Raw genomic sequence first — 13,115 nt, forward strand, 5'->3', positions numbered from 1 at the left:
GATGCGTTTGCTTCTAGACCACTGTAATCAGCGATTCTTGTGAGGAAGCGAGTCACACAGCATGTCTTGTGTTCTCAGTGCATGTGAAAGTTATATTCATATATGTGTGGGATAGTATGACGAAGCACACTGGAGCTCTTAGGAGAATTTCCAAAACATGACAGAGAGATACCAAGTGAGCACATCCTGCTGGGAAATGAGACTGGTAGATTGCCCTGCTGTGGGGTCATCGCAAATGTCAACTTGTACAAAATAAAAACAAAAACAGCAACAACAAAAAATCCTCTGTGGTGATCTCTGACGACCATCAAGCGATGCACAATGAAACAAGGAATGCCAGTGCCACCTGAGAAAAGCCACCGTCCTGGGAAACTCCAGCAACAAGAATCTTGCTTGCTTGGACGAAGGGAGAAAACTCGAGCATCCTCCCACTGCTGCCTGGGAGACAGAGTCCCAGGCCTCTGCTCCTCACTTGGAGTTTCCCCTCAGCAATCTCATCCATTCACGGCTTTTAATACCCTCTCTCTGCGGGTGCTCCCGAATGTGGAGGACTTCCTTCCTTCCACCCATCTCCAAAAGGAAATTGGAACAGTTCCATACCCTCCTCTCAACGTGCGATTCCAAAATCCCAAAGAATCAGTGCTCTGCACATGGACTGAAAGAGTCCTGTGCAGAGCTCATGTGCAGAGCTCATGTCAGTCCAAGAATCAGTGCTCTGCACACAGCTACTGAAAGAGGCAAGTTTGGAAAGGTCCTACTTTGCTCATCAATCATGAAGCTCGAATGAACTACAAGGTGCGGCAGTAGCAGTGCCCAAGTATTTATCAGAGGAAAGATCAGCAGTTGAGCTAAGTGTTGCGGATTGTTTTATAACCGCCTAAAAGATATTTTGAAATCCTGGCCCCCGTGCTTGTCGAAAGGGGCCCTGGTGGGCCACCTAAGGTTTGGTTGTCCAAACCTACCAATCACTCCTCAGGAGAACTGTGTGACCGGGCAGCGATCTTCTAACGTTCATCCAGTCGATATGAGTTGGAATATCATCTGTACATTTAAAACCAAGGCCAAACAAACAGTCATTGTCATCAAGTTGATTCTGACTCCTGGCGACCTCATGTGTGTAGTGTGTTCCTTAGGATTTTCGAGCCTGCTAATGTTTGAAAAGCGGATCATTAGTCTTTTCTTCTTGTGTTTGGATGCCTTTTGAACTGTCAATCTTTTGGCTCATAATTGGGCACTTAGTCTTCTGTGTGGCCAAGGGAGTCTAGTGGACGCATTCAAGAGTTTGGGGCCTGTGAGTTTAATAGTTCCTTGAGGGCTAGAGATGCGGGGCTGGGAACCATCACAGATGTCACAGAACTCTCATCCACTGAGTGGGCAGCACTCCCTATGTGCTGACTACAGGTCACAGTCAAAGAAGAGTACTCACATAAGAGCGTTTTAGTAGCTCACTCAAAGCATCGTTATTTGGTGTGTTTGGGGGGCTTTCCTTCCCAGCCTGAACATTTTAATCATTTTAATGATAATAGTTTCTATGTATTACAAAGAGAAATAAGGAGCATTGGAGGTAAACTTCCTGGTGGGGAGCGGATTGAACTAAGTTTTGAAGAATGGTGAACACACTTTAATTAGAAGACAGGAAGTAATGAGAGCAATCCACAAGGTCTCTGAGGTGAGAACGAACTTTGTAGTCGGCAGGAAGCAAAAGGAAACTGGAGAGCCCTGGTGGTGGAGTGGTTACTCCAGTGAGTGAGGTTGGGCAGCCATCTGCATGATTGGCAGCTCAAAACCACCAGCAGGTCTGAGGGAGAAAGACTGGGCTTTCTACTCCCTTAAACAGTTATAGCAGGGGTCCTCAAACTTTTAAAACTGGGGGCCAGTTTACTGTCCCTCAGACCCATTGGAGGGCCGGACTATAGTTAAAAAAAAAAATTATGAACAAATTCCTACACACACTGCACATATCTTATTTTGAAGTAAAAAAACACCCGATGGGCTGGATAAATGTCCTCGGCGGGCCGTAGCTTGAAGACGCCTGAGTTATAGTGTCAGTAACCCACAGGGCGTTGCTATGAAGCAGCACTGCCTCAACAGCAGTGAATGTGGTTTGATTTGGAGCATGGTGAGCAAAGCCAGGAGAGCTCGGGGCTAGGAAGGAAGAGCAGGTAGAGGTCCTAGGACGAAGACCCTTCAAGAAGAAGGAATGAGGCAGTGGTCAATACTGAGTTTTAATCTAGAATGGGGAGAGTAGGAACAGAGATGACAGGTGGAAGACGTGGCACGAGTGAGAAGGACAAACACGCTTCTGGGAGTCACAAGGAGATAGTTGATGAGGAGATGGGAATACTGTTGAGGTGAAGATGAAATAAGGTAGCTCACTTGGTGTGCTTGAAGGGCTGCCTGCCCAGCCTGGACGCTTTCCACAGATTGGGACTGTGGAAAGCCCTTTCTGAGGGAGTTCTCTGGGTTAGGCAGAATGCAGGCAGACAAGCTACAACCCCGAGGACTCAGAAGGTTTTCTGAACCTGAGAGATTACCCAGTGCAACCAACAGGGAATATTCCAGGGACCGATGGTGTCTTTTCACGGCCCCTTTCCAGTGAGCGGTGTGATCGCATTTGACTTGTCACCTGCATTTTTCTTTTCTCACCTCAGGAGAGACAGTGATTTGGCTTGGGGGCATTAAGCGGGCTCGGAAGACTCACAGAATAAATTGAACACTAGGGTTTAAGGACACTCCCTTTGAACAATCTATCTCTCTATCCAGATGCCACCCTGTAGATATGAGAAAATGAAAGGTGATCGAAAACTAAGGAAAATAATTACTTTAGTTTGTTGTTGGATTGGTGCCCAGGAAGCATTTTATTCAAATAGTCTTTGAGACTAGAATGCCATTAAAGCAAAGACCAGCAAGGTGTTCTTAAAAATACGACTGCTAAATCAAACCCACTGTTTAATCCTCAACCCGAGGACGTTTACAAACCTGCTTTTTAAGGACGATGAGAAACCCGGAAGCTTGATCCTTGGCCTCTGCAGCTTTGGGCAGTGAGACTCCTAGACAGCTAGTTAACCCTTAGGGAGTGTTGCCTGCCTGTTTAGATTGCACTCCTGAAGTAGATGGTGTGACTCTCAGGTACATGAAGGACGTGAATCCCCCTCCCTGGTCTTTTGTAAAAGTGAGAAGCTGAGTTTAGGCTCAGAGATTGTATGCAACGCATTCAAGATTCTCCAGGGAGTTACTTACTGGCAGAAGCCGGATTTCCACAGCTCAGGATCTGTGATCTATGTGAATGTTTTCCCAGTTGTGTTCATGGGTGCTTTCTGATGGATGGAAGCCATCTTTGGGGCCGAGGAGGGAGTCAAGGGAAAAGAAGTGAATGGTGTTCTCATTTTACTCCAAGTCACCGAGGACTACCCTGTGTTTGCCGGCTTGATATTTGTGGTTTCCTTGACGGAGTTTGTTTGCCACAGAATGCCACTGCTAAAGACTATATTGAAAACCATCCATCCATAGTACAGCATCGCCTACGAAGAAAGAGGCAAGCACACTCACTCTGCTGCCTCGGAAAGTGCTTTTGTTTAAGGCTTACAATTCTGGTTTTTCTTCTACACACTCTTATCTTATTCAGCTTCCGCAGGGCCCTAATCGCCAGTCCCTGGTGGTGGGTGTTGTCCTGGAACTGCCATTACAAACAGAGTGAATAGCGGCAGCCTCGGCCTTCTGTCCGTCACTGTTCCCTTTGAGCTGCCTTGAATTGCCATATGGGCAATGCATGTGTGGTCTGGTCTCTCTTGGGGGCTCTGTGTCAAGTCTTCTCCCCCTTACACTTTCTGGTGCCATTGAACCAACAGAGTGCTTGTAATTAAAGGCAGTGCGTGGCAGGCTGACAGGATCGGTGTCAGTGTCTGGCCCCCTGAGGACCAGGGAACATTGTGGCCTAAGTTTTCCCATCTGTGTAACCCGATTGTTTATGTTTTTATGCATCAGTGGGTACAATCTAAATGTGGGTGCCACTTCTCTTCTCTAGCATGCTGTCTGCTCTATGTGCTTTGGGAACCTAGTAGAGGTGAGTCCCAAGAGGTGGTTTTTTGTTTGGTTTTTTTTTTGGCCATTTAACTTAAGTGAAAATGTAGGGTGCTATGGCTTGAAATGCATTGCTATGCTGCCCCTGGCTTCCCTGCAGAATGAACAATGCTTTTCTGCCGAATAGCAATTACAGACATTTTAGGAAGGGCTCAGCAGTTTTGTAAGAATGAAGCTGTATTGCTGAAGTGTAATGAGCCACACACAAAACGTCTCCTTTTGATGCAGCACCAGCACAGACCCAGGCCCTGCCACGCACGCGTGAGCACCGCCTTCCCTGCTTCCTGTAGGTTTGGGAGGCGCAGGGTATTCACTCCGCTTTATCATCACAGACGCAAAAGGAACATTCTGGTACAGAAAACTCAGCTGAAATGAATATCAGGGACCCAGCTTTTGCCAACTGATTACGGACCAAATATTCAAAAGCAGGTTTTGCAAAGTTCCGGCTCGCTCGTGGCCCCGCCCATAGCCCACACACACACACAGAAAGGGCTCTGATAATTATTGGCGATTTTGTTTACATTTTGAAAACGATTGGCGATTCTGTTTACGTTCTTTGACAAATCCAATGTTTATTTTAGTCTCTTATGTACAAAAAAGGTAAAACCCAAACAAAAATAAGAGCAAATAAGAGCCTTTTGGTCACCCCGATGATCCTTCCCCTGCTGCAGTCCCAGTTCATTACACCCAGAAGAGGCTGCCCCACCAGGTTTCATTTGTCTCCCAGAAAGAACATCCAATCTGGCGATCTGAAGAAGGCGAGACAGGAGAGAAGGGCTCATCATGTAGCCCGAGGGCATAGGATTCGGAGATAATCCCTCAATTAAAAATCCATCTAAACCTCAAACCGTCAACCAAGAATACGGCAGTTGAAGGTCTAAACCCACTTCCACTTAGTGACCCAGCAGTATCAGGCCTGGTGCTGCTTTGCAATCAGTTTGCATTTCTCATTTCCCAGAGGACATGGACCACTGATGTGTGAAGCAATGAGGTTATGGGCAATCTGAACTGTGAGTTCAGAGCAAGATTTCCTAGGGTCCTGCTATTTCCATAGGAAATTCTGGTACCAGGAAGTTTTTAGAATCTAAGGTAACAATGGTGTAGAGGGATCAGTTGATAATGGCTTGATCCATTTTTCTTGGAAAACAGACATACCCTGGGTAAAAAGTAAAGTCATTGATAATACATGCAGAGTTTTTGTTTTGAAGGCCTAATTCTGAATCGCTCCGCCATTTAAAAAAAATTACGAAATCAGTGATTAAAAGGCCTTTGGAAAGAAACTCATCACCTTTGCATATGACGGTCTTCCAGTGATCATTGTATAGGGTTTACTTCCAGCCAATTACCCATAGCTCCCTGGGCCAGGTGCTTTGCTTAGTACTTGCATACATAATTCTCGCAGAAGCTAATGACAGTTTCTTTAGAGTTACTGAGGCCATTAATTTTAATTCCACTTCTCCATGAAGTGTTTGTAGCCCCCTCTTATCACATGCATTATTTTAGAAAATGCGAGAGGAAAATGAATATACTTTTTAAAATTTAGGATTTATAGTCTGTAAAATTGATAGCATTTTAGCAGGAGCTCAGTGCTGACCTTTGAAGATTGATCATAAGTAATAAGTTCTCCCAAGAGAACAATTTCTAGTTGAAGAAGAGGAAACAGCTGAACTAGAGCTCTAGGATCTGTATATTAAGTATCAGCCACTTTGGACGTAGCACTTTTTATGGGTCTGGAAATAATACATTGGAACAATATGAATATACACCTTAGTTTATAGAGACAGGATGTATGAATTTTTAAAAAATGATCTGCATTGGCTGATGCTAACGTTTCTAATATTATTGACACGGCCATTGCATACATGTTCGTGAACACACAGCCTTAGCCCATCATGCACACAGTTCTGATAGGCCAATTTCTACCCCTTCCTGTGACAGGACAACAAGCAAATCAATGGGAAAAAAAGATGTGACACTTTGGAATTAAATCATATAGCTATTGCAGATTGCTCGCGGGACAATGAAGGAAATGATCAGGAAACATTTGGGAAATTACTGGTAATTCCATTTAAATTCTTTCATAGTTGTTTTTCTTCCTAAATCTCCAGCAGGTCATCTCCACTTTCATCACTCTCCACCGTCAACTGCCGGGTCCACCACTTCTTCACTTCCGAACCACAGGAGGCCGCATCTGGCATAGGGTTCATTTTGCACACCACGGATTTCATCGTCGTCCTCCCTCCAAACCGTAAGTTGACGGAGGACACGGAATGGCTTATTGGTTTGGGTGCTGTGGAATTAACAAGAGCCTGTGAGCAACTTGGTGTAGTTTCATCCTATTGTGACTCATTCCTGAGAACTCTTGATGGTCCCATTCATAATGCTGGGAATTCTTGCCCTTAGTAAAACTAGAAAATCACAAGTTACAATCTAGGCGCATAGAAGTGTGTGTGTGTGTGAATATTCAGAATCATATGCATACAGAGCAAAAAAGACAAAGAAGAAAGAGAGAGAGGGGCTGGGAAGTATGGAAAGACAACCACCCTAGAGAAACAAACAAACAGAGACCCCAGACGACTTGTTCTGGTGTCTATTTTAATGCATGGTAGCCTCCTGTGCATCTGAGTAGTGATGTGTGCTGTGGTTTTAAATGGCTGACTTCTTTTTGCAATGAGATCACCCAGCCTTTCTTCCAAGGTACCTTTGGCAATTCTACCTTTGAGTGGCCCCAAACCGCCAATCTTCCAGTTAGTAGTTGAGCATATGGACCGTTTTCCTCACCCAGGGATTCCATGGGAAGAAAGACATGGGTAAAGATATTCAAGGAAGATAAACTCAATTTTTTGTTGTTTAAAAAAAAATTTAGATGTGATCTAGGTATGGTAAGAAAGTGGTTCTCAGTTATAAAATAGGACTCGGGACTTACAGTTTTACACTCCAGTTGTTCGAACAAAGCACCGCATTGGGATGACTTTGTTAACACACTCATGGCTGTGAAATCCCACAGTTGTGGTTTTAGATCCTGGCTCTGTGACCTGTCGATATGTGTCTGGGGACAAGTTATCTTCTTTTCTCGGTAAAATGGAATGAATGCAATTTCCCCCATTGGGCTATTGTAGGACAACCTGGGAAACCCATAGCATAATACCTGGTGCACAGTTAGTTCCCCTCTAAATGCACTTTCTTCTTCCCCATTTGGCTGCTTGAATTTAACCTGGCTCTAAAAGCATGCCCCACTAATGGTCAACATTTCTGACATTTGTGCCTCTGAGGCTTGGACAAACAGCCTGAGAGATGCAGCAGCTAAATGCTCAGCTGCACAACAGAAATGGTGGTAAGTTGAACCCACCATCCGAGCCTTGGGAGAAAGACAAGGTAGTCTGCTTCTGTAAAGATTACAGTATGAGAAATCCTATTGGGCAGTGCTGTGGCATAGTGGGGTATGTACTGAGCAGCTAACCACAAGGTCAATAGTTCAAACCCACCTCAGGGAACAAGTCTTGGAAACACAAAGGGGCAGTTCGACCCTGCCCTGTGGGGTCAAGATGAGTTGGAGTCAACTCAGTGGCCATGAGAGGAGGTGGCAGCCAGTCTGGTTTCATGGGTGGGCTTGGGTCATTGGAGGTACTGTGGACAACAGTATTGTTATCCATTTAGGTGACTGCCAAGGACTATTGATTTCTCCCTAAGTCATCTCTCCTAGTTGTCCCGTTAGATTCTTGATGCTTGCCACCAGCTTTGGTCTGTGTCTTGTATCCCTACCTTCCTCTGAAGTCAGTCTTCCAAAAATATGGCCTCTGAGTGTACCTCATGCTCAAAACTTTTCTTGGCCATTAATTACCTATAGCAACAGCAGAAACTACCTGGCCCAACAGCCAAAGCTTCTCAGGCCTTGTCCCCACCACCTAGTCCATCCTGTTTCCTGTCGCTCCATGCGGTGCTTTAACCAACTCTAAACAAAATCTTCTATGATCCCTGAATAACTTCCTGGGTTTGAAAAAGGGTGTTTTTTTCTGCAGTGTTATCAAAAATTCACTAACCAACTCTAGCCTCAAAATGTGTGTTACTGTGTCTCGAGTTTTGTGGCATCATCAAGCTATAGAAGAGTTTACAATGTTGTTCATTTCTGACTTGGATTCGACTGAACTAGGGGCACAACAAAAAGAGCACCGGGAAGCTCCTGCCTTACTGTAGACTCAGGAGTGGGGAAGACCCTGGCTGTGTAGACCTGGGCTCTCCCTGAACTCCAAAATCCCTTGAGCAAGATGATACTGGCTTTCTCGATGTCCATGTTTCTCGAGAAGAAATTGCATTTTAAAGATCATTAGTAAAATGTAGAACCTAATATCATTTGAAAGGTCAAATGAAGGTGCATGTATAGTCATGTTTGGCACGCAGGAAACAACACACAAGGGGGCTTCACAAAGCTTGTGGAAAAATTCCATTATCTCTTGATTACATTTTTCCCCATGAACTTTTGGAAGCCCCCTGCTGTTGTTGCCATTGTAATTATGGAAGTAGAGCAGATTACATACAGACAGGGGCCAGTCAGGCTACTGTATCTGCCCACTCCCTCTCAGACGAAATGAATTTTGCCTGCATTTGAGAATGCCTTGATTGTACATGGGAAGCTTTTGGAAATCTACAGCCTGACTATAACAACTTACTTTAAAAAATAGGTGCAACCACCACAAATAGGGAAATAAAACCTAAGAACGAATATATTTGGAGACTAGTTTTGAGGGGAATATTTGTGACAATGGACTGGACTTTGCATTGCTTTGTGTATGTAAGTCACTTTGTTAACACACCTCGACTTCGGGATCCCAACCCTACGACTGGCAAAGACAGTACATGTCTTTGAAATGTCTCAAGGGTGAGATGCCTTGATGCACATACCTGAGGGCAGGCGCCATTGACCAAACTTCCTCTGGGGTTTCCCAGCTTCTCCGGAGTCTTGCCGACTTCCCCCTCGGTCAGACAGAGTGGGGCTCAGAAGCTGCTGCTGGCTGCTTGTCTGTGTGGGGAAAGAATTGAGCAGTGTTAGCTCTTAAAAATAACAGCAAAAAAAACCCTGCTTGTGGTAAAATACCAGTTATATACCAACGTGCAATTTTAAGTGTATAATTCAGTGACATTCATTCAGCCTGTTGTGCAACCACCATCACATCTCGTTGCAAATATTTTATACCACCCTAAACAGAAATGTCGTTCTTCTCACCCAGTAACCCTTCGGCCATCCCTGGTATCCTTAGCAAACTTTGGTCTCTCTGTAGATGCCTATTCTAGATATGTTACAAAAGCAGAATCATACAACATATTTATCCTTTCAAATGTGACCTTGTACTTTGCATAATATATTCAAGGTTCACCCATATGGTAGCATGAATTAGAATTCCAAGTCTCTGGATGGCTGAACATTCCATTTTACATATATCGCATTTTGTTTGTCCATTCATTTCTTCATGGTTCTCGAGTTATTTCTATTTTCAGTCTAATAGGAATCATGTCGCAATAAAATGGTTGGTTCTTAATGCTCCATTCTTGGACTACACTGGGTTGGGCCCCATTTAAAAGTTAAGAATGGAAGCAAGTGGGGTAAGAAATCAAATCGGAGAATGAGAAGGTGCCAGAGCATCCATGGCAGGGCAGAACAAAGTGCAAGTGCTGAGAAGATTCCAGGAGAGTAGAAAAGCCATCGTTCACAAACCAAACCCACTGCCACGGAGTCTCTTCTGACTCAAAGCTCACCTACAGGATAGAGTGGAACTTTCCAAGGGATTTCTGAGATGCTAAATCTTTATGGGAAAAGAGGTTTTATCTTTTTTCCGTGGAGCAGCTGGTAGGTTTGCACTACTGACCTTGGGATTAGCAGCCCAGTGCTTATCCTTCCACATCGCCAGTGCCCCCAGCCACCATTTCACATTGTAAAACGGAGGCATGGCTGTTCCGGTAGCAACTCCCACTGCCGCGTTCCTTCCACACTAGAGAACGCCACCTTGCATCTCTCATATCTGAGTGGCAGATTCTAGGTGGGGGCGATCTCAGAAGGAAGCTGAGGCAGTAGGCTCTGTTTCATTTGCCAACTTGAAAATCTGTCCTTGGAACTTCAGGAAAAGGAATCTTAGCAGAAACTCCATGACAAAAGTATAGACACACACACAAAATGTCCTGGCAGAGGACAAAGCTAATAAGAAAGGAAGCCTAAAGTCAAAGAGAAGTGCCACGCCTATCTGTGTTTCTGTTATCAGATGCCCTTGACTTGGTTGCAACTCAGAAGGACCTTATGCACAACTGAATGAAACAGACCCGACGTACAACTACCCCATCTTACTGGAACCATTCTCCCCAGGTTGGTACATTTGAGCCTGTGGTGGCAGCCCCTGTGTCAGTCCACCGCACAGCGGCGCTTCTGCTTTCTGGCTGCCGCTCTACCAAGCTTGCGTTCTTGTTCCAGGACTGGAGGAGCCACTTGTGCTCTCAGGACCATTCTGGTGGTACTTGTTTCAAGGCAGATTTGTGTGCTCCTAGCTTTTACCCACTGGCTGCTTCTCCCTTCCTAACCAACAAGCTTCCGTCTTCACAGCCCCTCATTTGGTTATCTTTGTGCTTTGGCTCAAACATGGAGACTTTCTGTAATCCTCCCGCTGCCCTGGCCTCATCAGCGCAATCTCCCTGGATGGCCTTACCTTACCCTGACTCCCACATGAGCTATTGCGTGCCTTCCCCAGAAAACAGGAGGTGGGAGAGCCACTGTGGAAGCCTCCCTTCCTTTCCTGTATCAACTATCCCCACCTGGGTGGGTGGCAGATGAATCCTTTAGACTGGGGAGCTAATAATATGAAATCCACCCTATAGTGGTTACAGAAGAAGAGGGTCCCTGGGAGCATCCTGTGGCCATGCCGCCGTAGGCGTCAGTATTTATCCCTGGCACCTGACTGGGCTACGACCCCCACGAGGCTTGGTGCTACCCGAGGGCTTGTCTCAGAATGCTGGATCAGCTCCATGTTGTTAACCTTGAGTAATAATTGCGCCCTCATGAAGAAGCAGGACTTCCCTGCCAGCTGTTCCTCGCAGCACAAGGCTCTCCAGGACTCTAATGGCTCTCTGCACTTTTTAAAAAAAATAGAAGTGTAGATTGGGTGTGCAAATGGAAATATGGTGTGCCTTCCTGAATAGAAGGTTCTCAAGCTAATTTCCCCCAAATTCCATATGCGATTCAGATGGCCAACTAAGGAGAAATGAAACTGCAATGGGCCTAAGTAATGAAAGGCAATTATAAGCACTCTCACTGCACTGAGTGAACATTTCTATGAGTCGATGATGGCAAGCCAAGAGGGCAGAACTTCATGTAAACCAGGCTCTCCTGGGTTATGTCCTACCATCGGGCTCATTAAAGCCCTTCCAGAGCTGCTGCTGCCTCTTTAAACAAGACCCAGTACAAGCGTTGGATTCTGTGCATTAATACCCATTTGGTATTTACCCAAATCGGGATCTTTTGAAACAATCTAAATTGATTCCTGAAAGGTAGAGACACAAACATAACATGCTCCCATTGTTTCCAATTAAAAAAAAAAATCCTATTAGAAACATTGTCACTTTGTGTAGAATCCTCATGTGGCTTGCGCCTTTTTTTTTTTTTTTTAATTAAAGAAAACTCCCCAGGACCCCCTTCCATGAAGAGCCATACCTCTGGCTGCATGCTATTGTCCTGACTGTTTGCATTCACGTCCTCACTTGGCTGGGTGGTCTCGATGCTGGGGGGATTCAGGAATCTGCTCAGCTCTTGTTGTTGACTCTCTCGCAGGCTGTGGATGATGCTGCACGACTGCTGCTGTTTCTACAGAACAAACATCAGTGCTCTGTGAGCAAAGGGAGAATAAGCCCGGAACCTCCCTGCCCAGCTTCTCCCAAGCCCCATGCTGTTCTCCTTCTCCAAAGAGCCTGTGCACCTGGTAACTACTTAGGCAGTTCCAACTGAGGGCTTTCATTTCTGCTGGCATCTGACTGAGCAAACGAGGGCCGATGATGAAGTCCTTTCCCCTTCCGCTTTCATTGGCATGACATTTGGGAGAGTTCCGGTCAAGCATATGTTTTAAAAAGTATTAACATGGACATTTTGCTATTGTTGGTTTCTCCCCTCTTTTTATTTATCTCGTGTTCCCCGAGCCAGTGCAGACTGCCTCTTTCCTGTAAGTCATGATAGATCGCTTTGCAAGGGGTCAAGGTTTTGCTTCTGTCTGGTTTCTGGTCTGACACAGGCCAACCCAGGGGAACAATTGGCTTGGCACATGCTGAGTGTGTGAAGTCTGGTGGTGAATCAGGGCTCCTGTGGCCTCTCAGGGCCAAAGCGGGGCTCAAATTGACCCCTCAGGCTAGTAGAGCTATGGCTGGCCTGCTGTGCCTGGGTCCCAGTGGGTAGTTGGCCTTGACATAAGCTCTTGGGATGTTTCACTTTTCTGGGGGGAAAAGATATGTTTCTGCCATTGATGTTGCTGTCACGAGGAGTGGGATATGAACATTTCTGCTATATGTTCATGTTCAGTTATTAGCTTGATTTTCTCCTCCATGTGTGCCAAGCCTATGTTAAAAATTTCTATAAAGTAATTACCAAATAGAAATGCCTGCTTTAAACATGGCATCTACTGACAACATACAAGTTCATTGATTATGAGTTAGAGAATCTTGTAAACTTAAATTCAAGAAGCAGCAAACAAAATCATTACACTTCCAGAAGAGCCAGTCTTCACTGAAGACCAAACAACATTATCAATAGTTTGGTGGGATTTTTAGGAGCAATTGAGAAGTCGTTTCATCAATTCTGTTGCCAGTCAATATATAGATACTAGAATCTTGAGCACTTGAGCTCTATAGATGGAGACTGAGATTTTAATATCAACAAAATGTTTTAAAATGCTTTTAGAAATGCATTAAGAGAGACAGCGGAAGATGGCCGCCTGTTAGGTAGCTCACACCAGGATCTCCGAGGAGAACGGTGAGTGGGGAGAGTTGGGGGCAGAGTAGGGGTACCAAAT

General features: G+C 45.2%; 1 protein-coding gene across 1 annotated transcript in view; it reads right to left on the reverse strand.

The window, feature by feature from the left end:
• Window positions 1-4,626: 4,626 nt before the first annotated feature.
• NALCN (sodium leak channel, non-selective) overlaps window positions 4,627-13,115 on the reverse strand; it is a 440,927-nt gene continuing 432,438 nt past the window's right edge. Inside the window, exons 39-41 of the mRNA XM_045283767.1 lie at window positions 11,771-11,920; window positions 8,980-9,097; window positions 4,627-6,370 (exon numbers count right to left, since the gene is read on the reverse strand). Of these exons, the coding sequence (XP_045139702.1) occupies window positions 6,177-6,370; window positions 8,980-9,097; window positions 11,771-11,920 (462 nt within the window). The 3' untranslated portion in view covers window positions 4,627-6,176. The remainder of the gene's footprint in view (window positions 6,371-8,979; window positions 9,098-11,770; window positions 11,921-13,115) is intronic.

This window comes from Echinops telfairi, unplaced genomic scaffold (genome assembly GCF_000313985.2).
Source record: "Echinops telfairi isolate 266 unplaced genomic scaffold, ASM31398v2 ScPeMD7_7467;HRSCAF=8505_0, whole genome shotgun sequence".
NCBI classification, from domain to species: Eukaryota; Metazoa; Chordata; class Mammalia; order Afrosoricida; family Tenrecidae; genus Echinops; species Echinops telfairi.